This window comes from Monocercomonoides exilis (genome assembly GCF_001643675.1).
Source record: "Monocercomonoides exilis strain PA203 chromosome Unknown scaffold12-1864167, whole genome shotgun sequence".
In the NCBI taxonomy this organism is placed as follows: Eukaryota; Preaxostyla; order Oxymonadida; family Polymastigidae; genus Monocercomonoides; species Monocercomonoides exilis.
In genome coordinates, this window is record NW_027150557.1 from 474685 (window position 1) to 498110 (window position 23426).

The 23426-nt window shown below is 35.9% G+C and overlaps 7 protein-coding genes across 7 annotated transcripts; 6 read left to right on the plus strand and 1 right to left on the minus strand.

Annotated features, from left to right (window-relative positions):
• Positions 1-296: 296 nt before the first annotated feature.
• On the plus strand, positions 297-2626 carry MONOS_17304 (putative Calcineurin-like phosphoesterase). Its single transcript, XM_067870213.1, has 3 exons — positions 297-1070; positions 1152-2340; positions 2613-2626. The coding sequence occupies exons 1-2, from the start codon at positions 342-344 to the stop codon at positions 1992-1994; spliced, it is 1572 nt and encodes a 523-aa protein (XP_067731125.1). The 5' UTR covers positions 297-341; the 3' UTR covers positions 1995-2340; positions 2613-2626.
• Positions 2627-3995: 1369 nt separating this feature from the next.
• MONOS_17305 (uncharacterized protein) lies at positions 3996-5831 on the plus strand (the record flags this gene model as incomplete). The annotated part of the gene is made up of 3 exons (XM_067870214.1): positions 3996-4786; positions 4871-4974; positions 5188-5831. 3 exons carry the CDS (start codon positions 3996-3998, stop codon positions 5802-5804), a joined length of 1512 nt encoding a protein of 503 aa, XP_067731126.1. The 3' UTR covers positions 5805-5831.
• A 2564-nt stretch (positions 5832-8395) lies between these two features.
• Positions 8396-9600, plus strand: MONOS_17306 (putative CDP-diacylglycerol--glycerol-3-phosphate 3-phosphatidyltransferase). The gene is made up of 2 exons (XM_067870215.1): positions 8396-8462; positions 8653-9600. Exons 1-2 carry the CDS (start codon positions 8427-8429, stop codon positions 9235-9237), a joined length of 621 nt encoding a protein of 206 aa, XP_067731127.1. The 5' UTR covers positions 8396-8426; the 3' UTR covers positions 9238-9600.
• A 145-nt stretch (positions 9601-9745) lies between these two features.
• MONOS_633 (putative poly glycohydrolase) lies at positions 9746-13775 on the plus strand. The gene is made up of 7 exons (XM_067876555.1): positions 9746-9821; positions 9894-10058; positions 10143-11857; positions 12034-12097; positions 12221-12405; positions 12526-12658; positions 12898-13775. The coding sequence occupies exons 1-7, from the start codon at positions 9816-9818 to the stop codon at positions 13645-13647; spliced, it is 3018 nt and encodes a 1005-aa protein (XP_067731128.1). The 5' UTR covers positions 9746-9815; the 3' UTR covers positions 13648-13775.
• A 96-nt stretch (positions 13776-13871) lies between these two features.
• Positions 13872-16462, plus strand: MONOS_17307 (putative ribosome assembly protein RRB1). The gene is made up of 4 exons (XM_067870216.1): positions 13872-14240; positions 14292-14956; positions 15145-15585; positions 15765-16462. The coding sequence occupies exons 1-4, from the start codon at positions 13899-13901 to the stop codon at positions 16354-16356; spliced, it is 2040 nt and encodes a 679-aa protein (XP_067731129.1). The 5' UTR covers positions 13872-13898; the 3' UTR covers positions 16357-16462.
• A 79-nt stretch (positions 16463-16541) lies between these two features.
• MONOS_632 (uncharacterized protein) lies at positions 16542-18518 on the plus strand. The gene is made up of 4 exons (XM_067876544.1): positions 16542-16901; positions 16997-17314; positions 17383-17595; positions 17673-18518. The coding sequence occupies exons 1-4, from the start codon at positions 16557-16559 to the stop codon at positions 18243-18245; spliced, it is 1449 nt and encodes a 482-aa protein (XP_067731130.1). The 5' UTR covers positions 16542-16556; the 3' UTR covers positions 18246-18518.
• On the minus strand, positions 18497-23426 carry MONOS_17308 (uncharacterized protein). Its single transcript, XM_067870217.1, has 4 exons — positions 23357-23426; positions 23218-23286; positions 23028-23129; positions 18497-22973 (listed from the first exon to the last, which is right to left on the minus strand). Exons 1-4 carry the CDS (start codon positions 23382-23384, stop codon positions 19261-19263), a joined length of 3912 nt encoding a protein of 1303 aa, XP_067731131.1. The 5' UTR covers positions 23385-23426; the 3' UTR covers positions 18497-19260.

The window sequence follows — 23426 nt, forward strand, 5'->3', positions numbered from 1 at the left end:
ATAAGAAAGATTTTTCTTTTTTGTTTTCCATCAGCCTTGTGCATCATTCAACTTTCTCAATTTTTAAAATGTATTTTGAATTAGAATAAAACAGTGGTTTTGTCACTTGAAGTTGATTTTCTTCGAAATGAGTCAAAAAGCACTCATAAATTTCTTATTATTTTGTATATTCTGTGCATCATTCATTATTGTTTTGAATGAACATTGATCTGAAGTCGTCAAATGCAAAAGCATTCTGTCTTGAATTATTTTCGAATAATGAACAAAATATCTCCGAAATGAAAATATTATAAGATATCGATCGGTTATTTTTCTCTAAAATACATTTTAACCGTCATTCGATGGAGTCTTCAGTAAGATTCATTAATGTAGTTGGATTTGGGATTTTGTTTTTACTAATTTATGGAGTTCTACTATTTTATCCAACTTTTCGAGTATTGTTTTGGCTTATTTCTCCGTTTTCTGAAGGTCATTTTAACTGTATTCCACTAGCTATCGCACTTGGAGTAGTCATGCCACTTATAGCATTGTGCTTTATGGCTTTGAACAATTTTAGCAAAATTACTCATCTTAGCATTTTACAACACATTAGCATTGATTATATGATTTCGTGCGCAATACTTCTTCCATTATGCTTAATATTTGAAATAATTTATGGAACATATCCACCATCTCGACCATATTCATACATATTTTCTGCTGTTACACTTGGAGTTATCATTCTTTATATTTTGTTTGGTACACTTCTTGGGATGTTCGTAACTGTGAAAGATATTCCTGTTCATTCAAACGGAGCACAACTAAAGCTTGTTCATATATCTGATGTTCATATTGGATCTCGTAGCTCTTCATTTCTTCGAATGATTGTAAACAAAGTGACAAATCTTAAACCGGATGTTGTGGTGATTACCGGTGATTTATTTGATTCTCGATCTGTTGTACAATTAGTAAGCTCAGACGCTAAAAATTCATCTCATCTTAAAAATACTTCCCATCCGCATGAATCTCCATTAGACGTTCTACAGCCTCTTGAAGATCTAAAAGCAAAATATGGTGTTTATTTTGTAATGGTATTCAATTTTTGTATTGTTTTGTTTTGTTTAAAATGTTTTTAATTACATTGCTTTCTCTTCATGTTATAATATCAAAAGGGTAATCATGACATGATGAGTGGAGAAGATTCTGTTAAGGCTGTTTTGAGCTATTTTCCTCACATCACCATTCTGGAATGTGATTATGTTGATATAACAATTTCATCCCAAAAAAGTGATAATAATAAAGTTAGGATAATAGGAATAAAAGACGGTAGCCAGAACTTCTTTGTGCAATCAGCGGAGGAGCTTCGCGATAAGCTCAACAGCAAGAAGACATCATCATCTCCTTCTTCAAATCACAAGGATATTCACATGAGCTCTTCTTCAAGCCCACAAGTGGCTTCCAGTCTTTTAGCTCCTGATACGTCTTCATCAACATCTGATTCTGTCTGTGAATCATCATCATCTTCTTCTTCTTCACATCCCTCTGAATATCAATCCTCATCCCCCTCAGCATCCACCCATCCATTCACTGTTCTGCTGCATCACCGTCCGCACAGCCGCGCGTGGAAGAATGTGATGAAAATGCTCGATGCTGATCTCTTCCTCGCTGGGCACACCCACAAAGGCCAGCTCGTCCCCATTTTCCCCTTGGTGAATCTTGCTTTTTCTCCTTCGTATGGACTTGCTCCTTTTTCTTCGCCTTTTGCGCCTCGTGAAGAGTCTCATCCTACGTCTCCAACACCAACCACGAAGCTTCTTTCTTCTTCTGAGCCGACCTCTTCTTCTTCTTCTTCTTCTTCCATTTCAGCAGCTTCTAACTCTTCAGACACAGTGCATAATTCAAAAAAACAGGGGCATTCTCGTTTTATGTACATAAATCCGGGAACAGGGACGTGGGGTACGCTGATGAGAACAACGTCGTTTGGGGAAATAACTCAGTTTTCTGTGTCTTCTTGAAAGAAATTTCTGTTATCTGTTTGTTTCAAACTATTTTTTTTAATCTCATTTTATAAATGATTATGATTGTTTATGCGTTGAATGTGAATTTTAACTTCGACTACGTTCATAGATTTAATAAAAGCAACTTCATTTTATTTTTTTTTAATAATGTGAATTTCATTATAAGTATGATGGCGAGTGATTAAAATGCAACAATTTCATGAACTTCTTTTTTTTAAAGGTAATTTTTTGGATAATTTTCTTTAATCATCATGATTATTGCATATATATATATTTTTTTTTTTTGCATTTGCGTTGTATTTGTTATTTCTTTCTTCAAATTAACATTACACAAATATATCAAGCATTATATATTCTTTTATCTGTTGGATGTTCATTTGGATTCGTTTGCTGGGCTCGAAACTTTATTGTGAACGCTGGATTGATGGATGCAAAAATACATGTTTCAATGTTTCGTTCTTACAACCTGTCCGTAATTAAAGCTAAAGTGTTCAAAAGTGATGTTGAACAAACATTCAATTGTATTATTTTCAAAAATCATTAATTACAGATAATTATTCTCATAAACATTCAAAATATGCAATATTCCAAAAAGAAGAAGAAGAAGAAAGAAAGAAAAAAGAAAAGAAAGAAAGAAAAAAGAAAAGAAAGAAAGGAAAGGGAAAAAAAAAAAACAATCACATTCAATGGAACACAGTTTTGTTTGTGAATAATCTCGTGGCAAAAATTTTATGAGAAATGCCCATATTTTATAAATATCACAGAATTGAAAAAATATTCTCTAGAGGAGCAATGCTGACTATTTTGATTTATTGCCTGTTATGTCGTCATGCAATGGAACTTGATAATCCAAGTTATCAATTGCCAAAAAACATTAACGAATGCAATGAAGAAGACAATCAATTTATTGTTTCTGACAAAGAATTAAAATCTCTATTGCATCCAAGTGCAGATCCAAGTGAACAAATGAATGCAACGAAGAAAGGAAAAGAATGTATCGAAAGTGCTGCAATGACTGAAACGTTGAAGTCCGCAATTGAAAAATCATCAGATTATTCAGAAAAAAATGATCATGACTCGGAAATAATAACCAAATTCCGCGAAGATGTTCTGCATAAAGATGATCCAATAAGTGGCAGTACTCAAATGAATGATGATTTGTTGAATGAGGATGAAAAAGAGGAAATTTTCATTAATGGAAAAAATGGAAATGATAATGCAGAATGCGGAAAATCAGAATCGAAACCATGCAAAACAATAAAAAGAGCGGTCGAGAAATGCATTCAAAAAAAATCAATAATTTTATGTACGACTGAGGAAAGCAACAATTATGATTCTGAGCCTATCACAATTGAAGATCGGGGAATTGAAATCAAAAACCGTGACGACTTCTTCATTACAATTATCACTGCTTTAGATGAATCAAAGGTTCAACAGGGTGATGCTCTACTAAATATTAAGCAGAACGGAAGTCTTTCTCTGGAAAAAGCATTTGTTCATGTGAATTCTTCACGAGACAGTGGCTGTAATCAGGGTTTGGTTATTGTTGAAGGAAATAACGCAACATTTGAAGCTAGTAAAACACATATATTAATCACTGATTCCGAAAAAATGCTGAATTGTGTTTTATTTGAATGCAAATTAGGTTCATTACATTTTTTTGAAGCAGAAATTTCGCGCTTTCGATCTTCTTTCGCCTTAATACATGCAGAAGTATCAGATACAGTTATTTTCTATTCTTCAACGTTGAATGGACTCACAACAACAAGTACAACACAATCAGTTATAACAATTATGAGTGGATGCAAGCTCCTGGCTTTGTTAAAGTCAAATTTTTCGGATTGTAGCTCAACAGAGCATAAACTTGGAGGAGTATTATATTGGGAAATCGGAAACGGAAATGACTATCATGAAATAGAAAATTCAAACTTTTGTAAATGCTCTTGTAAGAACAAGGAAGCTAACGAGCATCAAAATGAAGAATCAAAAGGTGGAGCAATGTATATTCGTGGAAATGATGGAGTTGTAAATGCATTGAAATTTTCTTTGAAAAGTGTTACATTCTCCGATTGTTCAGCTGACAAAGGAGAACATATGTTTATGTCTTTGGCATCTGGGCGAGAACAAATACAGGAAGACAAATTTTCATTTGATATGGAAGAGATTTACGGGAAGCCAAATTTCATTTTATTGGAAGAAAGGAAAGATGGGATTGGCAACATTATTGACCTTTTGAACGATGAGACAAAAAGGCTTCCGTATTCTTCACGAAAGATCTATGTTGGGGGAGAGGCATCCAGCCAGGAAAAGACTTGCGGAAGAAAAGAAGAACCTTGCGATTTGTTGAAAACAGGCAAAAATCATTTGGTCAAAGATGGCAACGCTGTGATGTTTGTAACAGGAAGAGTTACTGTTGATGAACCATTTGTATTTGATAAAGGTGTTATATTGTCATCTGCCATAAATGACTACTCAATATTATCCCATGAAAATGAACAAAAACGTGGAATTTTACGTGTTGGAGCGAAGGTTGAAGCTAAAGAATCAAAAGCTGTTTTTGAGATTAAAAATTATGATTCAAAAATTGAGCATATCGATGTTGAATATCCTGATGCCATTGAAGGAGATGTATTAGATATAATTTATGATGAATGTATGTTAAAAATAACTGATGTGGTATTCAGACCTTGGAAGACTGAGTTGAAAGGAGAAAATGTTCTTGGTGGAGAAGGAAAGTCTTTGCCATATAAGCTCATTGTTTTTGAACAGTCAATAATCAATGTTACCAGGTTGGTTATCCATGGAAGAAATCGCAATGATAAGGGGAAAAGTCGTCAAAACAACTATCAAATGGAAAATTTTATAAAACTAAGTGAAATGGAAGAAATCAAACCAAATTCCGGAATCGTTGAAGAAGTCGGAGAAAATGACAATCCATTGTGTTCTTGGGATTCTGGACTTATATTCATAAATCAGGGTTATTATTCACAAATAAACGACAGTTCATTTATCAATATCAACGAGGGCGCTATTTTTGTGAATTCATCTAATTTGAATATGAACAATTGCAGCTTTGAAAATAATCATCCGATTAACGGGGATTGGAAGAAATTTCCTTCTCTGCATCACAACATCCGTGTAAAGGGGAAGAATACTGATATGTTCATTAATATTAATTCATTGAAAAAAGGAAGTGATGGGACAGAAGGAAAGCCATTGGGAATGATTTCTTCTGTTAATGTTAACGGATCTGCTATATATAACACAAGCTCACTTTTTTTCATTCCTGTTTTATTGAATGTATCTCTGGAAAAAGAATTTCAGAGGAATGCAAATGGAATGGTTTATCAAACAAATGGCGAATATGTCATTGCAGTTGTGAGCGGAGAATATTTATTTCCCTGCGGTTTGACGTTTGAAGCATCAAAGAAAAGAAAGGACCAAGAACTGAAATGGATTGATTGCCCTATTTCCGAATATGTTAACGAAACAAAAATGAATGTTAAGATCCCGAAATCAGTTCTTGATGTTGATGATTATACATCGGTTGTTTGCCGCTTATCTTATCCAAATGGTGTGATCAACGAAGAAAAGAGCAAATCACAGGAATTTGTTTTCGTGAAGCCAAAGAAAGAAGAAACTGCAAATGACGAACCTAAAGACAAGAAATCTCAAATTATTATAATCGCTGTCGTCGTGAGCATTTTTGTTGTTGTGGTGGCAGTGGTCACAGCTATTGTCGCAGTTTACATAATGAAAATAAAGAAGCGTAATCGGTACAAGGCAATTAACGATATAACTAAATAAAAAAGGAAGTGAGAAAGAAATTGAAAATGAAATATACATAATTTTTTATAAATATCGGGATTGCATTTCTTTTTGTTAAGTTTATAAATTTTGTATGATTTTTATTACTTAAAAAATTAGTTTTTCTTTTTTCTTTTTCTTTTTTTTTTTTTTTTCTTTGATGGTTGTGACTTTGATAGTTATGATTCTGATAGTTATGAATCATATTTATGTTTTTAACATTATATTTTGAGATTAAGTATAAATTGCTTTTGGTATTTCCTATTTTTTACAGATCAATCCGTTCAAACGTGGATATTCGTTGAAGATTTGTTTTAAACATTAAACTGTTTTCAGCGAAAATTTTTGTTGCAAACGGATTCTTTTGGTGTTTCCACTTTTTTTCTCATTTTGCACGTGAATAATTAAAAATGAATTAGAATTGTTTAATTTATTTATTTGTTTTAAATTTTTTCTTTTCTTTTCTTTTCTTTTCTTTTCTTTTATTTTATTTTATTTTATTTTTTCTGAATGTTCATCCATCGATTATTACAAGCATGATTTGCCTCTTTTTATAAAGTCAAATACTGATTTTCATAAAGATCTTGATATCAATTTTCCTTTGAATGAACTTTATTGACAATTTTAAACTCAAACCAGACGCAAATATTCCATTTAACTCAAATAAACAGTTAAAAAAGCCTTCTCAATCTGTGAAAAACTATCCAATGAATTAATAAGCAAACAAAAAAAACGTTAAACTTTAAATTATAATAAAATAAAGCGAGGGGCATGTGGATAAAAAGAGAGAATATTTCTGTTTCATCAAAGTTCCAATGAAGCTGATTACGACATCTTCATATCCTTCTTCCTCCAGCCTTGAAGATAACTCTCTTTTAACTTTGTTGCCTTCTTCCCCATCGCTTGCTTTGCCTATCTTTAAGTTTAATCTTGTTGAAACAGTAGAAAAGATGCTCAAACAATATTCTACGATTTCATCAGCAAGCGTTGATTGAACAAGTTCTTCGAGACATGCATCAAAAACTCGACCTTTCAGCAAAGAACTTTCATTTATTGTCATTGAATACTTCATTCTTTCAAAGAGCAAAATGCATTTTTTCGAAAATTCATCATAATTCTCTTTTGCAAGTTTGAAAATCCTAATAATAGATGAAATTAACCTGTCGTATTCATCCCCTTGCAATGCTCTGAGATAAAAAACCGAATACTGTGCATTAAACCATCTCGCTAAAATCCACAGACTATTCATCATTTTCAAGTCTCTATCTTTTCTCTTCCAATTCACACTTCTTTCCAGCTTTTCCAGTTCTTTTGTTTCCTCTCTCACAAAATGCAATTCACTTATAATAAGAGGCTTCAATTCCTGGCTTCGAGTAAATCGACCAATTAAAAAAGACCAAGCCGACTGATATGCCAAATGTGTCAAATTGTTATGCTGCTGGTGATATTTGATAATTTCCACAATACTTTCCAAATATAATTCTTTTTGTATTTTCTGTTGAGAACCAATAAATTTCATTGACCATCAAATTAAAAAATATTAAAAACTGGCAAACATGATAAATGTTGATGTTACTTATGGCAAGCAAAGCCATTTCAACTTTTAAGTGTGTTTCCTCAATTTCCTGCTTGGATAATGCCGCCTTTAGAAGACAAGACACACAAATGGAAAGTAATTCTTTTGGAAAAGTGGTATCACTTCTGCTCAATGAAAGATAGCATTCACAAAGATCAATTAATAACTCTTCACTCTTCCCTTCTTTTTTCTTATCTTCTTCAATTATCATCTTCTCAAATCTTTCACTCAATGAAGATTCACTAAAACCAAAAATAGTCATATCCTTCAGTACTTTGCAATATCCAACTTTCTTCAATAGCAAAAGTGCATTATCCATTGGCATTTTCATTTCTTCGATCATTTTGTCAATTTCATTGAGTTTTTCTTTTGTGCAAATAGACTGTAGCGCAGCTTTATCAGTGGTGTCAATAAAGTCACTTATTTCTTTTATTCGTAAAACCTGATCGTATGCTGAGTAGTTTTTTAATCTGGAAAGTGAATCTGCAAAGAAAAAAAAAAGAAAGAAAATGACATCCGAAAACAGAAAATGAATATCAACCTAATAAGTTTGTTTCACAATTTAACATCTGTGATTCACGAAGATTCAGAAATAAAATGAAAAGAAAAATTAAAAGAGTGAAATATTTATAACAAAATCATAACATCTAACAAATAATTCAATCAGCATAATTGAAGATATCAAACTTCTTTTGATTCGCTTGTAATTGATTGAAGTTTACCAAGTTGTTTTAAAAACTTTATTATATACGCCCAACATTTTTTAAATTTGAAATTTTTTCAAGGAAGAATATGAAAAACCAACAACCGAAGAAATGAAACATTTCAGAAATAAAGACAAACCAGAATACATTTGTCAGCTTCGAAAAGCATCACGATTAAATCTTCTTCATTATGGATGTTTCATTATCGTTTGATTTTTCCAAAATTTTCATCCGGATGTGATTTTTCTAAATTTTTCGTAATATACGAAAACTCGAAAAACTTTTTCCTGTATTTCCAACAAATAAGGTTTAGATCAAAAGTTTTTTGTTTTATTTTTAAAAATGGAGAGGAAACAGACGAATAATAAGAGAGAGAAGGTATATAGAAAAAGAATAGTTATTTTTATGGAAATTTTATAAATGAATTTTATCATGATTCGAAAAATTTATTTGAATATGTTTTTAATGATTATAATTCTCCGAAGAATGTTTTATTGTTTTGAGTTGATGATTATTTTTTTTTTGCACATTTTTATTTTCAAATTGCTTGTTCTTATACTCATGATAGAAGAAAAAGATACGACTGATTTCTTTGAATATTCCAACAGTGTTGACTCTTTTACGCATTGCCTTAATGCCTATGTTCATAATTGTATTTTATAGTGGAAAAGGCATTGGGGGAATATGGAGTGGAGTTATATTTGGAATTGCAGCAATTACAGACTTTTTCGATGGATATTTAGCGAGAAAACTCAATGAACGCACAAAATTTGGACAATTTCTTGATCCTGTTGCAGATAAGTTGCTTGTATGCTCAGCATTAGTTATAATTGCGGGGAAGTACAACAACATGATCATTAGTATCTGTGGTTCAATTCTTGTTGGAAGAGAAATCGTAATATGCGGACTACGCGAATGGATGGCAGGTTTAGGACAACAAAAAACTGTTGCAGTTGCATTCATAGGAAAATTAAAAACTGCTGTTGAAATGATGAGTGTTTGCGGTTTAGTTGTTGGGATTGATGATAATATAATCCGTTGGTCAACCTATGGATTGGAAGTCTCAGTGATACTTACGCTTTGGTCAATGTTTGGATATTTGTATGCAGGACTGTCTGAACTTTCCTCCATATCAGAGTGGTGGGATGAGTGAGAAAGAATAAACGAAGTTTTTACAATTGTAGCTTTATCAAAAAATTTGAAATCATAAATAGCAAAAAATATTTTTTTTTTTTTTTTATTTTTTAATTACAATTAGAACAATTCTAACAATTTATCCATCGTTTTTGAATATTTGTGTTTTTGGGTGTTTTGTATTCTTTATGTAATTTGAATTTGAGATCTGAATAGAAGGAATTGTTTTATTTTAAAAATTCAATTTTTTAACAAATAATATTCTTTATATTTATTCATTTATGGATATTTCTTATCTTTTTGATAAAATTTTGTCGTATTTATTTTTCCATTTCTTTATTTATAAATATTTATTCGATATCTTTCAAAACATTTTAAAGAATCATTGAATTTGCAATAATTTAAAAACTTGAAAATAAACATGAAAATATTCAATTGGATTTCAATTTTATGTTTATGAACTCAGATTTGAAAAGTGAAATGGAGATCGATATTCAAATTATTTTATGGTTTTGAAAGATCAACCATAACAAATTTAATTTGTCGTTTTAATCGTTACAACTATTTGATTTATCCGTTTTTTTCTTTGCATTTTTTATGACTGTATTTATTGGTTAATTTGCCAAAGTTTACCTATATATATGCTGTTTTCTCCATAACTTTTGTTTATTTTAGTATCGTTTGAAAATTCCAAGTTATGTAATTGATGCTTTGAATAGAAATAATGAAATTTTGCCATTTCCGTGGAACGAGCAACCAAAGCAATTTGCTTCTTATAAAAATTGGAAAATGATTCGGGATTTACTGCAAAAACCAATGAAAAATGATGAACAATTTAATGTTTGTATCTGGAATACGTTTTACAAATCACGAAATTTTCCGAACACATTTTTTCCAAAACATTATCTGTGCTATTAATAACAGGAAATGTTTTATTTTTTATCAAATCAAGATGTTCTTTTTGCAAACAAAACTGACGCATGTGAAAAAGCATTTTCTGAAGAAATGAAAATAGGAAATGAACGAAAAATACCAATTGTCACTGACAGTTTCCGATGCTTTTTGCGTGATTTTTGTACTGTTGAAGAGTCAAAGTTTATTCGATTGAAACTATTACCATTAATGGCACATTCCTCTCTTTCGCTTCCTTTATCACTTGAAGCAATGAAAAAGCAAATAACCTACTATAAATGGTGTTTTCACGCAGCTGATTCGCATGATCAATCACTTTCTTTTTTAATTGAGAACAAGCTGTTGAGAAAGGTAGATATTGAAGATTGTGAAGTTACTGAAGATGGGAAAGTAATTTCTATCCCAAAACTTCCTCTTTTACGCCAATTTCCAATACAATTTAAATGTGAAAACGAAAATTCACCATTTTTTGAAAAAAAAGACGAAACAATCAAAGCCAATTCTAGAAGCAGTGTTTGTGATTCAGAAGAATTAGACTTTGAGCAAATCTTCAATGAGGCACAATCTTCAACCACCACTTCACCTGCGTCTTCATCTTTGATTCCACCACCGAATAAATCTGGGCTTACCGATCAAAGCAGCGTACCTGTATTTGCAACCACTAGTCTCCAAATCCCGCGCAAGCTGGGTCTCCATTTGCTCTCCTTTTTCTTCTTCTCGCTTTATCCAGGGCGCGAAAGCATAAACACACAGAAGTTTCCTGCTTTCTCCACGATACAGTTTATGGACGGGTGCATGTTCCAGCAGTGTGCTATTGAGAAGAAGGAGAACCGATTCAAGCGGATGAAGCGTGTGAAGCAGGAGCGGTCTGACAGGGAGAAAGGGATGACTGAGGAAGAAATCCAAAAGCAGAGAGCAGAAAAGGCAGAGGAGCAGAAACAGTTGAGCTATGAAGAGAAAATGAAGAGAACAGTCCCGCTGTTCAAAAGCTTTTTGATTTCAGAAGAAGATTTCTTGGGAATACGGAAGCGCAAAAGCCGAGTTGGCAGGAATTCAAAGAAAGAAAAAGTGGAAGAAACAAAAGAACAACAAGAAGAAAGTGATAAAAAAGGAATAGTCGATACAGTCGCCGAGGATTCTCGCGTTGGTGCGGATGCAGACAATGAAGCAAAAGTGGGCGAATGTTCATCTTTTGATATCTTTTCACAAGCAGAGAATGATGCAACACAATTAAGCGAGCTAAAAGATAAGAATGAGAACAAGAACGAAACAGAAGCCAACAAAGAAGAAGCAGAGAAAGACGATGTTTCCTGTTCAGACAGCGACTACCATGAATCTCCACATCGTGTGGATGTGTATGACAGAAGAACAAAGATCCACACAAACTGCTCTGAAGTGAAAGCCACAAAGTTGAGATGCATTCTGAATTACTTTGCAAGATGCTACCACAGCGCCTGCAGCTCCTTGTCAGATGATGCTTTGGAAGAGGAAGCAACCTCATCATCTACACCTTCATCATCATCTTCTTCTTCGTCTTCACCATCTTCTGCTTCACTGAAGCCTTCTATGCATTTATCTCCTTCGCTTCTCAGCACAGCTCCAATTCCATTTTTGAACGGATCGCTGAGATTTTCTCGGCGCTGTCTGTTGAATCCATACTGCTGGGAAGCATCAACTGTGAAGTTATGCCCGCTCGCAGTGCATCTGACTGCCAAAGTCGAAGATTTGTATGTTGATCATTGCTTTGCATTTCTTTGCGATTTTTGTGAATTGTTAAATGAAAATGTATTTTGATACTGACACGAATTTAATTCTTTGCTTTGAACTTTTCCTTTTATTTCTATAATTCATCTCTATACGATTTTTTATTCCTTCAAAATCCTCCTCATATTCGCTGCATCAGTCCAAGTGACTGCTACAAAGTCGACTTTGCAAACAAATTCCCTGGCGGAGGCGTGCTGAATGCAGTTTGTGACTTTTATATGGATTTGCATAAAATTCATTATTTTTTATTTTTATCCATTTTCCCCATCAATTTTTGGGTTTGCAAAAATTAAATTGCTCATATTTTATTTTGTTTTTACAAACAGGGTGCGGTCCAAGAAGAGATTCTGTTCACAATTTATCCAGAGCTTCTTCTTTCAATGCTCTTCTGTGCTTGCATGAAGCCGAACGAGGCTATTCTTGTAGAAGGAGCCGAGAAAGTTGCAGAGTACAAAGGATATTCCAGAACATTCAGGTTCAAATGTGCAGCAGAGCAGACAAATGAAAGAAGGTTTGATTTTGTTTTGATGTTATCATCTTCTTTTTTTGAAACTCAATTTTCTTTTTTTTTCGAACATGAATATCAACAATTGCATAACTTATTAATTTCTGTCACTTTTTTTTCCCCAAGCCCTTCAGAAGAGACAATCCCAACGCCATTTATTGTGATGGACGCGTTGCACTTTGGCAGACACAACGTTGCTTCAGATGAGTCAGAGCACAACCAGTTTAGCAAAACAGCTATTGATAGGGAATTGAATAAAGTATGACGAATGATGAAGGGAAAATGGTTTTTGAAATGTTTTATTTTGGAGAAGAAGGCGAAAAGAGAAATTTTAAGTGTTAGCGAAGTTGTTGAATGAGCTTTAGTCAATTATTTCACAAGTTATTTTCTGACTTACAATTCTTGCTGATTCTTATTATTGACTGTATTTATTATTTATTCCATTTCTTTGAATATGCTATGTTCATAATAATCCTTTTATAAAATCAAACTTCTCAGAGCTTCACCGGATTTTCCTTTGTTCCCAGAGGGAACTGTGTTGCATCTGGCCACTGGGGCTGCGGGGCATACAACGGAGACAAAGTTCTGAAGATGCTTATCCAGTGGATGTCAGCCAGTGTGTGTGGTGTGAAGGAAGTGAAGTATTGTTCAATGGGAGAGAATGAATTTATTGAGAACGCAAAGACAATATTCCAAGCAATTGGAAGTAATACAGCAAGGATTGTGGATGATAAGGCTGTTGGAAACGAGAAAATGAATGATATTTCTGAGCAGCCGAGCAGTTCTTCTACTTCAGCTTCATCTGCTGGATGTGATTTGACTGTGGGTCAGCTGTATTCGATTCTTTTGGATTATTCTAAACATCTGCTTCAGCAGGAATTAAAAGAAGATAAAAAGGAGGAGCTTCAAAAGCCTGGAAATACAAAAAATGAAGAAAAAGACGATATTGTGGAGAAGAAAGAGGAAGAAAGACAAGAATCGAAGGAAGAAGAGAAAGAAAAGACAAATCAAAAAGAAAAAGATGAAGAAAGTGAAGATGAAAATGAACATTCAGCAAATGAAAACGAAGTAGAAGAAGAACAAGAAAAATGCAACAATTCACAAAAGAATAAAAAATCCAAAGGAAAAGGAGAAAAACGAAGATTCGGACCTCACCCAAGATTTAATCAAAGAGGAGGGAAAGATCTTACAACATTTTTGGTAAACAATATTCTAAATCAATCAAGTGGTACAAAGGATATGAATTAACAGATAAAAAATATGCAAATCAAATATTGTTGAGGATTTATTTATTTTACAAAACAACAAAATTATCTTTCATGTTTCTTTTCAAATGTGTTCCCAATTTCAAGAATCGCGTTTAAAAGATAAATCTTTAACCATTCACTTTCTTTCTTGCTTTCTTATAAAAACTCAGTGAAAAGCATTTGTTTGAATATCTTGATTCATTCACATAAAAAATGATCGCAACCATCATTAAATACTTTATTGACTTTTCTATGCCTCCAAAGCCAAGCAATGTACAGAAACGATTTATGTCAAGTGCAGTTAATCTAGATGAAGATAGTGAAGAAGAGTCAGAGGATATTGGATCGGACAGCAGCGAAAATATTGAAATAAGTGATAATGAAGAAGATGATATCGCTTATGATGATGAGGAGGAAGATAGCGAAGTGATCGATGAAGATGAAGGCGAAGATTTAAAAATCAACGATGATGAAGTTGAAGATATCGTGACAAAAGCAATGGCTGAACTGACTATATCCGATCAAAAAGAAAAGAAAGCCAGAAAAGAAAGCGAGAAGATTTTCATCCCTGGAGATCCTCTGGAAGATGGAATGGTATGAATACAAATTTGTTTTGTTTGTTATTGTTTTTCTACGATCTTCTAGACATTGGACTATGAGCCAAAGGAATTCGACATTATTCATTTTCTTGATTTGGATTGGCCAGCATTATCTTTTGATTATCTGCGAACGGGTCCGATTGCGCAACCTTTAGATAAAATAAAATATCCATTGACATTATATGTTGCAATTGGAACTCAAGCTCAAAAAAAGAAAGATAACAGAATTAATTTACTTCAAGCAAAGCAATTGTGTAAAACAAAACATGATCGTGATGATGAGGACGAAAGTGATGATGAAGATGATGACGATGACGATGACGATGACGACGAAGACGTTGATCCTATTTGCAGTGTATTTAGCATTCCTCACTATGGCTCAGTGAATCGAGTTCGTTGTTTCCCATTTGATTCGACAAAATGTGTTGCGTGGTCAGAAGAGAAAATGCTTTCATTATATGATTTTCGACCAATGATGAGTTATTGGCAATCTCTGGATGAGGAAGAAGAGAAAATGAATGAAAAAGCAATTAAAGAGATGGAAAGCTCGGGAATTGGAAAGCCACCTGCTGGAAATCTTATGCCTTCTGCTCGAATTAAAGAAAAATTTGTCAGAAAGCCCAACGAAAGGGAAGTGAAACCGTTTGTTGTTTACAGAGGCCACTCGAACGAAGGATATGCTGTAGATTTTTCGACCTCAGATCAAATGAAGTATGATCATATCTGACTTAATGCCTAAAAGAAGAGCGCAATCACAAAATTAAAAGCAAATTACATATAAAAATTATTTTTTTTCGATTAGACATTTTTCTTTATGAATTCGTTATTCACATTTACTTCTTTGTTTTATTATCATTTCGGCAAACTAATTATTTTTTTTTCCTGTTATTTCTCAACAGTATTATTTCAGGTGATTGTGATGGAGACATTCACCTGTGGCATCCAACCTCTTCAATCGGCACTCCATCTTCCTCTTCAATGGGCTTTTCATCATCTTCTTCCTCCTCCTCCTCTTCTTCTTCTTCTTCTTCCTCTCTCTTCAACTACACCGTTCTGAAAGGCGCACATGGCTCGTCTGTAGAAGATGTGAAGTGGTCTCCCTTTGACCCAAATATCTTTATGTCTTGCTCTTCTGATGGGTCTATCAAAATATGGGACGTCAGAGAGGCACAAGGCGCAGCATATGGGCAGAGCCGCGCGGCTGCTGGAGAAGGAAGACAGAGAGGAGTGGCTTTGTCTGTGTTCGATGCGCATTCACTGAACCCGTCGCCGTATCTTCAGAGCGGGTTCAGAGGAAGGAAGAGCGATGCTATCGACGTGAATGTGGTTGATTGGAACAAGTTTGGACTTTATTTACTTTTTACTAAATTGCATATTCATACTGATTACTTTTTCTTTATTTCGCTTTTGAATGCTTTTCATTGAAAAAAATCAAACACTAAACAAAAAATCTCTTCAATTTCACTTCCATTGAACATTATCCCCTCTCAACTCTCCATTCAATCGTTATTCCCAACAGACATCACAGCAACTTGTTTGCCAGTGGAGGAGACGATGGCGTTGTGCGTGTTTGGGATGTGCGTACTCTGTCATCAGCACCTGCCTCTTCCTCATCTGCCTCCTCTGCCCAGTCAGCCGTCTCTGCTGTTTCTCCTTTCCTGCCTTCTTCTTCAGCCACTCCTCAGATGACATCATCATCATCATCCACATTCCGGTCTGATATGGTCATCAAGTGGCACAAGGCGCAGATCACTTCTGTCTCCTTCTCCTTCCACGACGAGACACTCATGCTCATTGCCGGCGCCGACGGGCAGATCAGCTGCTGGGACATCTCTATGCAGAAGGAGGTCGAAGGAATGGACGGGGAAGAAGAAGTGGCAATGACCAGGAAGCAGAAAAAGGATGCGAAGGAAAAGAAAATGGAGGCAGATGACGCAGCAACAGCAGCAGCGCCCTCACGTCTTGATGAAATCCCAGTGACTTTCTTGAACACTCATCTTGGAGAGCCAAACCCGAAGGAGGCCCAATGGCATTCACAATACCCCGGATTGATCATGGGAGCAGGAGAACGATTTCATATTTTCAAATTTGCAAATGTCACTTTCACTTAAATTTGGCAAACAACAGAAAATTGATTTAGAATTGATCATGCACTTCACCTATTTCCGATAATGTCACTTCGAAAAATATCACTAATAGCTCGTATTTAAAATTTTTGATGAAGCTTCCTAATGCGCATGAAATCTCAGCAGAAATTCTATTTCCGGAAAAATAAATTGATTTGAGAATGAATCCCATAACAGTTTTAATAATGTCCTTGAAGCAAATATCGGCTGCATATACCGCGGGAACCATGGCGGCTATTTCGCCATGCGTTATAATTTTGGTTCCGATGTTATTGTCTAAAGTTAATGGCATGAAAGGGAAGAAGGCAATACAAATACCTCTGCTTTTATTAGGATTTTTGACGTGCTTCGTGATCATCGGCTTTTTCTTGAAGCAGTTGATGGAAAGCTCATTTCAAAGCGGTTTTAGACTCGGACTTGGACTGATATTTGTTGCACTAGGATGCCAAAGTTTCTTTGGCAAAGTTGGGTCATTGACTTTTCCTCTTTTTGATAATCCTTTTCTCATGGGTGGTGTATTTGCAGTTCTGGTGTGCATTACAGTTTTTCATTAGTACTATCTTTTTCAATTTATTTTGCTTTTATTCCCGCTTCCTTTTATAATTCTATTGATAAAAATCTCAAGGTTTCATATAACCCCTGCACTATTCCATACCTTGGAATGCTCGTATCTTTATTTGCTGGTCCAACTTTAATCCCAATGATGTTGGTGTTTGCATTTGGGATGATAACCCCATCTTTTCTTTTTGCTCTTTTTGGATCAGGAATTCTTAACTATATTCAAAACAAAACATCAGGAGCATTTCATTGGATTAACAAAGTCATGGCCCTTGTAAATATTGGATCAGGATTATATTTATCTTTTTCAATACATTCTTTAACATATGTTGACATTGCTGTTGCTGGTGTTTTACTTGCTGCTTCTTTTGGCCTTCTTTTCAGGGTTTGTTCAATATCGCAAAAAAGTTTTTATTATTTAAACAATTGACTGTGCCCATTTAATATTTATAGAGCTACTTCAGGAAGGAAAATCTTCTCCCAAGGAAAAAAGTGTCTTCGGAACCATTGCCTGAACTGAGCGAATACGAAAAGAAAGAGAGAAGAAATACAATGCTCATTGTTATTATTTTTACTTTGCTTGTTGGCTTGGCTTGCGCAGTCTCTGTAATGGGTGTTTGCAAAAGAGATGACTGGTTTATGAGCAAGGAAGAAAAAGAACTCATGGTTTGAATATTCAACTGCCATTTTTATTTTAACATTATTCGTTTTGCAATTATTTGTAATCTTATTGTGTTTTCTAGGAATTTGTCAAATCACAAGCAGCAGAGAGAGAGGCCAATAAAGAGAACGACGAAGAGGATGATATCAAAGATGATGATGATGAAGGACCTACAGACGATGACTCTGAAGACAGTTTATCGGAAATTAACGAAGACGAGGAGGATTCGAGTGCCAGTTCTGAAAGTAAAGAAAAAGACGACGAAGAGAAAGAGAAGGAAATGCCTTCAGCACTTCCATGCAAAGTGCTCCCACCGTGCCCTCAGTGCAAGCTGTGCTTCATTGCATTTTTAGTTGCCTTCTGCACGGGATTTGGCTCGACTCTGCTGTTGGCCACGAAGAAAGAAGACTTTTCGGGTGTTGTGGGCGATGTGTGCACCGTCCCGAAGTTCCGCAGAGCAGCTGCGCCAAAGCCGCAACAGAAGCAGCCGGAGAAATCTTCTGCTCCAGCAGCGAAAGAAGCGAAGGCAGCGCCTGTGGTTGTTGCTCAGGTGGAGCAAGTGAAGGAGACGGGTGCTGAAAAGAAAGCAGAGGCAAAAGCAGGAAAGGGGAAATCGAAAAGCACTTCATCGGAAAAGAAGCAGAAGAGTAAGTAAGAAAATTTATAGAAAGCAATCAGAAGATGACATTTTGTTAATTATACTCATTCTGGTTGTTTTTTCAGCAGAAATTGAGTTTTGAAAACAAAAATTTTCTCTGAAATTTGAATTAATAGGAAAGTTACTTGTTTTTTCTATTCTTTTGCTTTCTTTGTTGTTTTGTTTTTATTTTATAGTACTTCTTTTATCCACTTTATTGCGTCTTGACACTTCTCTTCTATTTTGCACTTGTGCATAATTGCAGAGAATAATACTAAGTATTGCGTGTTATCATGAATCACAATTGGAAGATTAAAGATAGTGAAAAAAATGAATGGATTAATAATGAAATCATAACTATCACGAAATAAACAAAAAGAGAAGGGCTAAGAGGAAACTGCAATACTAAGCAATTGTTGAATGGCAACAATAAAAAAGAAATGGTGAAAGCAAACAAAAAATTATTGAAAAAAAAGAGCGTTTTAAATAAACAAGGAGAAAAAAGAGAATTCATTGAATCATTTTGGGGTAAAATGAAAAGTTATAACAATAAAACATTTTTTTTCTGCGGTCTTTATCAAAAAAATAATAAAACACTTTGTGATGAAACAGGCAAAATAGCAATGGATCAGAAAAAATGAACTGTTCAATCAAGCAACCAAAGAAAGAGAGAAAGAAAAGATAAAAACTTAGTCTGAACTCTAAGAGATTAACAGTATCAACATGTGAAATGAAGCGTTGCTTGATTGAGATAATTTCAATGCAAAAGATAAACACGGTGAAAGAACAGCTTTCAAAAACACTACGCGAATGAAAGGACTTTATTTTTCAAACAGAGAAATAAGATTGAAATTACACAAGTGGAAGTGATAAAAAGTAACACATATTTGGTACTAATGCACACACGCTCGAACTCAAATAAATTATATAACAGAAAAAAAAAGAGAGAGATAAGAAGGAGAATGAAAGAAAAAGAGAAAGAAAAAGACGATTCTATTTGCATTTCCCATTCCAACAATATCACACACCATCATTAAACATGAGGAATAAACGATCCTTGGTTCTGCCACATCTCCATCATCATCAGCCACTGCTGCGGATCAGCCATCGCAAACCCGTCCCCCATCGGCAGACTGGGGCAGAACTGTGCTGTATGGCCCAGCTGCCCACACAGAGTGCACTGCACAGGCACAAAAGGCATGCCCATCGGTAGCATTGCTCCGTGTGAGGGGCTGCTGTTGCTGTTGTATCCACCTTTGTGGTGATGATGGTAGGAGTGTTGTTGATTCTGCTTGTTGGGCGATGTTTCTACTTTGCCTTTTGTGAGTGTGGTTTTATCTTCAGCGGAATTTTCCGATTTTTGTTTGTTTTGTTCTTTGTTGCTATTTTGCAGTGCAGAGGCCTTTGAAGAATCATTCTTCTCCTTCCCAGAACCTGTTTTTTCTGTCGCATGCTCGTTTTCCTTTTTTTTCTTTCCTTCTCTTTCATCGTTCTTCACTCCTTGCTGGCTTTCATCATTTGGTTTTTTGCTTAAATCTGTTGTTTTTTGATTGTCTTTATTTCTTTCGTCTGCATCGTTCGTTTTTTCTTTTATTGTATTTCCTGTTTCTTCCTCTTTCTTTTCAGTACCTCTATCAGTTTTTTCCTGTTCTTTACTCTCTGATTCCTTCTCGTTAGCGCAAATTTCCTCTTCTTTTCCCTTTTCTTTTCCTCCCTCTCCCTCCTTCTGTTTTTGCGCATCTTCCTTTGTTTCTCCCTTTTTCCCTGTTTTGTTCTTCCACATCGGACACTTTGAAGAAGAATGCTCCGTAGAGCTACAAAACGCACAGCGGTTGTTCTTTCTCAGAAACGGCATTGGCGATCCAGGAAACGGGAAAGGCGCAAAATACTCCATCGGATCAGGCTCAAAAGGCGGGATTCCCATTGGCATGAAGGGCATCCCAGTCATTCCATTCATTCCAGACATCATCATCTCCATCTGCTCAGGCGAGAAATCATCTCCTTTCCCCATCTGCATCGAGTCTGCTCCTTCCTCCTCTGCACTTTTTGTATAGTCTGTAGGAAGCTCCATCGGAAGAGGCATGCCCTGAAGAGGAGCTTGAGGCATATCTCCCATCAGCGGCGGCTGAGGATAAGGAAACTCTGGCTGCATGAACATTGCTCCTCCAGCCGGGTATGAATCAGTTGTGCTGTGATGTTGCGGATTGTGATATGGTGCTTGCTGTGAGTGATGGTGAGCAGTCACAAAAATAGTATTATTCTGTCCATTAAACTGTTCTGCCTTTGCATTTCTGTCAAACACTTGTTCTGATTTCGAATGGCTTGAATGCTTCTTTTTGTCCTTTGTATTTTCTTCGAGATTCAGTCGAACATGGTGATGTGGCTGGCTCTGCTGTGATGAATGCTGATAAGGCTGTGCAGATGGTTGATTATGTTTGTGCTTCTGACTTTCGTTTTCCTGTGGAGAAAGCTTCAGTGTTTGGAAAGTTATCTGCTCAGGCTGAAACACACCAATTGGACTAAGACTCTTTTTGGAGATGAACGGCTTCTCTTCATTCGGTTGTAAGTTATCATTTGTTGTCTTTATTTCGGATGCTGCGGACTTCTGCAATTCCTGTTGAATTTCAAGTGTGTTTATTCCTGAGCCCAAAGAAAGCGGAGATACTGACTGTGATGAACCCTTCTTCTTCTGGTGCGGGCGGTACATCACATGGAACAGCGGATCCTCTTCAAATGATTCGCTTTTCTCTGAAGAAGAAGAAGCAGACGTTGCTGAGAGTGCATTCTGACTGTAATCAGCTGGATTTGGAATTTGTGGAGGAGGAGGTGGTGGTGGCGGTGGGGCATGATCCTGCTTCTTACTACCTTCTTTTGTGTTGAACGACTTCTGTGAGAATATCGATCTGACAGCAGAAGACGAATGCTGATTGTCACGATGCGTTCCGCGCCCAGATCTTGTTCCACCGCGGAATGCGCCTCTGCTTCTTTGAGCCGTTGGAAAGATACTTGAGTCATTAAACTCACTTTGAAAGTTTTGAATCTTCTCCTTTGTATTCTGTTTGTTTTGTGGGATTTGGTGTGGCTGCCTGCGCGAATATGGCGGCTGGCGTGGCGCTGTCCTGCTTCCATAGCTTTGTGCTGTCTTTGTTGTTGGTATCGATGATGAATGGTTTGTTGCTGCAGAAGTGCGAGAAAACGGAGCATTTCTTGTAGGCAATTCAAATAATGGCTTTTTTATAACACTTGTCTGCGATTCAACAGTTGGTACAGATGCAGACGCTGCTGAAGAGCCAGGAAAGCGGGGATTGCGCTGAAAGCCTTCGGCAGCCTTCACTTGTGCAGAGGTCATGAAAAGAGGCACAGTCGAAGAAGATGCCTGGTTTGCTGGGGCAGAGTAAGGCGGATAGTTGTAGCCATTGTGAATAGGAGGAGGGTAATATGACTGGGGTGCCTGTGCAGCGGGGGAATAAGGAGGGTACTGTGGATAAGGTGCGTATGGATACATTGAGTTAGGCGGCTGAACTGCTGGTTGGGCACGAAGAGCCTTTGGTATTGACAACGTAGGAACGCTGTTGGATGTGGCAGGGGGTGGAATTGTAGTGTCGAGTCTGGGGATTGACGAAGCTGTTGATGGGGCATAAGGAAAATAGCTGTCGGAATTCAAATTTGCAGCTGAATTTGACGTGTGTGAAGAATGTTGTGAAGTGGAGGGATCAAAAGACCCAGTCAGCAGAGCAGAGGCACTAAGTTCTGCAATTGGCATAGAATTGACTGGAGCGTGTTTCTTTTTTGGAGGAGAGAAAGGCACAGCCGATATCGCCTGCACATCCAGCTCGACTTCTGCCTTCTCGACATCCGGCGGAGTTGGAGGCAGAGACGGAAGAGTCTCCTCCTCATCAGATTTCTTCTGTTGCATCTTTTTCTTTTTCTTTTTGTGCACCAGCTGCCTGGCGATCCTGTCGAGCGAAGAGTCATCGCACTGTGAGGGCAGCACGACAGACATGTCAGAGATCGACAGATGCGTCAGCACGCTAACTGGCGTCTGAGGCATCGATAGAGAAGAAGGAGGCCCCGTCAATGAGACGCTGGATGAATAAGACCGCGATGAGTACACAGACGACGAATCAGAGCTTTCGGTGGTTAGTGCTCCTGCGCCTGTGCTTGCCCCTGCCCCTATTCCTGTTCCTGCTCCTATAGTTGGTGTGTATTCAGAATCTGTGGATGATAATGAGCTCACAGAGTATGTCTTTCGTAGGTTGTGCCTGCCTTTATCTGGGCGATAATTCTCTCTTGAGGTGGATGAAAGTCTTTTTGCATAAGCTAGTTTCTTCTTCTTTTTCTTCTTTTTCTTCTTTCCTTTCTTTCCTTTTGATTTTTCTTCTTGATTATCTTCATCAAAGCAAACACTTCCAGAATTCTTTTTCTTTTTCTTTTTCTTTCTAACTTTTTCACCATTTTGCAATTCATCTTGTTGCTTACTAACAAATAAACCCGTACTGTCAGTTATATCTGTATCAGAGGGCAAAAGAAAAGGAGAAATCGATATAATCTCTGATGATATTGGAGATGACATTGATGGAGAAGGAGTCTCACGAGTTAGACCTGGAGGTGGGTGTAATGAAGATAAAGATGATGTTTCATCATCGATTAAAGGTTGAACATTATGCAAAGGAATAGGCGGCAAATCAGGAAAAGTATTCACGCTGTTGGAAGAAGCCTTTTCAGGCAATAAATTTTCCAAAGCTCCTAAAAATTTTGTACCTTCACATAAAATTAGATCTGATGTATGAAATTGCAAACTTTGATTAGAAATATTGTCGTTGATTAATCCAGTTGAGCTGTTATATGAAGAAGAACGTTTGACTGCTTCAAGCAGTAACGTTTCAATTGGTTTTTCAACTTCTTAATTTTCATAATATTTGATAACAAAGAAAAAATATGTGTTAAAAATATAGAGCACAAACACGAAACAATAATTAAAAATGCATACGAGTAGTTTCCATTTGATGACCTTCTGTGGCAGTTTTCTCCAATGAAATATTATCTGGATTAAAATTCACTATAAAAAATTTTTTCATTGTTCGTTTCATTTTCATGATATTCAACATAACATAATAAAAGAATGAAACCCGATGTCTTGACTTTTGATATTGCCATTTGCTCCTCAAAATACAATTAAAAACAAAAGAAAATATGCCA

Bases quoted from the DNA above. Each gene is read 5' to 3' on its own strand.
- MONOS_633 (XM_067876555.1), top strand. The intron at 10,059-10,142 runs GTTTGTATCTGG...TATTAATAACAG, and splicing joins AAAATGATGAACAATTTAAT to GAAATGTTTTATTTTTTATC. The intron at 11,858-12,033 runs GTATGTTGATCA...TCGCTGCATCAG, and splicing joins ACTGCCAAAGTCGAAGATTT to TCCAAGTGACTGCTACAAAG.
- MONOS_17306 (XM_067870215.1), top strand. From the start codon at position 8,427: ATGGAGAGGAAACAGACGAATAATAAGAGAGAGAAG. The intron at 8,463-8,652 runs GTATATAGAAAA...TACTCATGATAG, and splicing joins CGAATAATAAGAGAGAGAAG to AAGAAAAAGATACGACTGAT.
- MONOS_632 (XM_067876544.1), top strand. From the start codon at position 16,557: ATGTCCTTGAAGCAAATATCGGCTGCATATACCGCGGGAACCATGGCG. The intron at 16,902-16,996 runs GTGTGCATTACA...AAAAATCTCAAG, and splicing joins GTGGTGTATTTGCAGTTCTG to GTTTCATATAACCCCTGCAC. The intron at 17,596-17,672 runs GTTTGAATATTC...TGTGTTTTCTAG, and splicing joins AGGAAGAAAAAGAACTCATG to GAATTTGTCAAATCACAAGC.
- MONOS_17304 (XM_067870213.1), top strand. From the start codon at position 342: ATGGAGTCTTCAGTAAGATTCATTAATGTAGTTGGATTTGGGATTTTG. The intron at 1,071-1,151 runs GTATTCAATTTT...TAATATCAAAAG, and splicing joins ATGGTGTTTATTTTGTAATG to GGTAATCATGACATGATGAG.
- MONOS_17307 (XM_067870216.1), top strand. From the start codon at position 13,899: ATGCCTCCAAAGCCAAGCAATGTACAGAAACGATTTATGTCAAGTGCA. The intron at 14,241-14,291 runs GTATGAATACAA...ACGATCTTCTAG, and splicing joins ATCCTCTGGAAGATGGAATG to ACATTGGACTATGAGCCAAA. The intron at 15,586-15,764 runs GTTTGGACTTTA...TATTCCCAACAG, and splicing joins AATGTGGTTGATTGGAACAA to ACATCACAGCAACTTGTTTG.
- MONOS_17308 (XM_067870217.1), bottom strand. From the start codon at position 23,384: ATGGCAATATCAAAAGTCAAGACATCGG. The intron at 23,287-23,356 runs GTTTCATTCTTT...AATTTTTTATAG, and splicing joins ATCAAAAGTCAAGACATCGG to TGAATTTTAATCCAGATAAT. The intron at 22,974-23,027 runs GTTTGCAATTTC...CAAAATTTTTAG, and splicing joins CGACAATATTTCTAATCAAA to GAGCTTTGGAAAATTTATTG.